Raw genomic sequence first — 2,160 nt, forward strand, 5'->3', positions numbered from 1 at the left:
CAGTGATTTAGATTACTAAAATTATTAATTTTTTAAAGCCTCTATAAAGGTACATAAATGAGCCTCAGAGTATTCACCTACCAAAGTTCAGCCGACAGTGATACTTATCGCAATGTGAGAAAATTGTAAACAACTCACTCACGCTACCATTCAAGGGCTGATACAATCTTCACTACACTGGTGCGAAGAGTCACTTTAATATACTTTGACAGCTTTCCCCACTCCAATTATTTTCGTTTTAAAAAAAAAAAGTAAATTAAAAGATGGTTCTGTTTTAAATAGAATTTCTGCTAAATAACTACTATCTGTGAAATACATATTATTTGTAAGCAGTGGGTAGTACTGGAATGGAACCAAGAGTCAGCTTTTGAAGCAGGAAGCTAAGGCATCATTTTGTAATGCCTGAAGTGATTTTTAAAACTCATCTAAATACCATTAAACATCTGCCCTTTTTATTTCATTGATTTAAACCATTTCTGAAGATTCATGATTCAAAAAGGTAAAGATGGTAATTTAAAAGCCATGGGGGAAAAAAATCTCTCCCCGGGGAACTTTTCAGAAAAGCAGCCGCCAGTCTCTGATAAGTGATGAATCTGTTGTGGTATTGCTTTCAGTACAGTATAAATTTATCTGGCATTATCTCACAGTAATGCATGCATCATTTCACTGGGAGCAAAGATATGATGGCCGTAAGAGCAAACAAAGCCAGGGAAGACAGGAGAGCAGGGCAGAGAGCAGCAGGTTCCTTAGCTTTAGAGGGAAAAATCTCTGTGCCAACGTTTATCACCATTACAAACAATTTAGCAAGATAAACACTGTTTGCAAATTCAATTTAATGAACCAAGAAGACAATTTTGAATGAAGGAGTCAACAATAGTTTCTGAGTCTTTCTGGGCAGTATATAACTTAACTGTTATAAATAACAATCCCAAACAGTAAGGGACAGGAACAGGTTGGGGGGAGTAGCTCACCAATATTAGATTTACCACTAACAGGATGCTTCCTATTCTCTGTCTTTAATATAATGATATCTTCTTTATTTGGATCAACCATAAATCCTTTTATAAGCTTTAAAAAGCTTCTTTTCTTCATTGGCTGTCTTGTCTATTACTATTTTTCATACTGTCTTGAGACAAATAAGCGAAAAGATACCTACCGATACCACACTCCATTTAAAGTAATCTACCATCAGTTGCATTACTCCCAAATTAAATTTAAATGTCAACTTAATTAATGATAATTTCTGTAGAACATTTTTAAAATTAAAAGTACTCTCAAGAAGAGCCCAACTGAGCTTTGCAAGAGAAAAAATACTCAGAGAAGATTGAAATCTAAACCCCACTGGGACACTCTGGCATTCTCAGACTGATGGGCCTACAATTTCAAGGCCTGTCCCCATGCTCTAGGTAAACACAAAATGGGTCATGCTCATTTGCTCCTCTGGACTTGTGGCTACTTCCTTTAAATCACAACTGTCTCCCAATATAGACTTTCACTAGACAGAGCCAAAACATGAGGAAAAACAAAGATTTGCCACTGAGTTCTTCTATGAGGCCATAGTATGTAAGCAGGTAAAAGGTCACCCCAACCAAGGCACTCACCTTCCAAAGGATCCTTATTGAGTCCCAGTTGGCTAATGATGTACCTGGGAATGTCAGTTTTAATACCCTGTCCTTCTTTTGCATGGCCTTCTGCTGCTTCCAATAGGTAGTAAAATTCTTCAGGATCAAATTCCTAGCAGAAGACACAGATGAATACTTCTCTGAGCCACAACTGTCTGAGGTTTTATTACATAAATCCCATTCACAATAAAACTGCTGGATCTACAAGGTTGTAGCCTATTTATGCAGAAAGGAGGCAAGTGGCTTTAAAAAGTATATAATTCTCACTTCATATATGAAGCCTATTCATATTTTAAGCCAATACATTTACGCACTTATAACTCAAAGATAATGATTATTTCCAATTCCCTTGTAATGTAACTCTGAAGGTACTTCTAAAGGTACTATGCTCCATTTAAGATCTCTACTTCATTGAAAATGAACAGGTCTGAGTTTTAATTGTGCCTTCTTAGCAAACTTTTAAAATCTGGGAATTTCCATGCAGAAGATTTGAGATTCATTTTCTCTGCACAATCAGTCACAAAAGGAATAATGTTAG

The 2,160-nt window shown here is 36.2% G+C and overlaps 1 protein-coding gene across 1 annotated transcript in view; it reads right to left on the bottom strand.

Annotated features, from left to right (window-relative positions):
* Positions 1-2,160, bottom strand: part of LOC105826521 (microtubule-associated serine/threonine-protein kinase 4-like) — a 167,638-nt gene that overhangs the window by 60,477 nt on the left and 105,001 nt on the right. Inside the window, exon 8 of the mRNA XM_012664501.1 lies at positions 1,602-1,734. Within this exon, the coding sequence (XP_012519955.1) occupies positions 1,602-1,734 (133 nt within the window). The remainder of the gene's footprint in view (positions 1-1,601; positions 1,735-2,160) is intronic.

The sequence above is a fragment of the Propithecus coquereli genome, unplaced genomic scaffold (genome assembly GCF_000956105.1).
Source record: "Propithecus coquereli isolate 6110/MARCELLA unplaced genomic scaffold, Pcoq_1.0 Scaffold9, whole genome shotgun sequence".
NCBI lineage: Eukaryota > Metazoa > Chordata > Mammalia > Primates > Indriidae > Propithecus > Propithecus coquereli.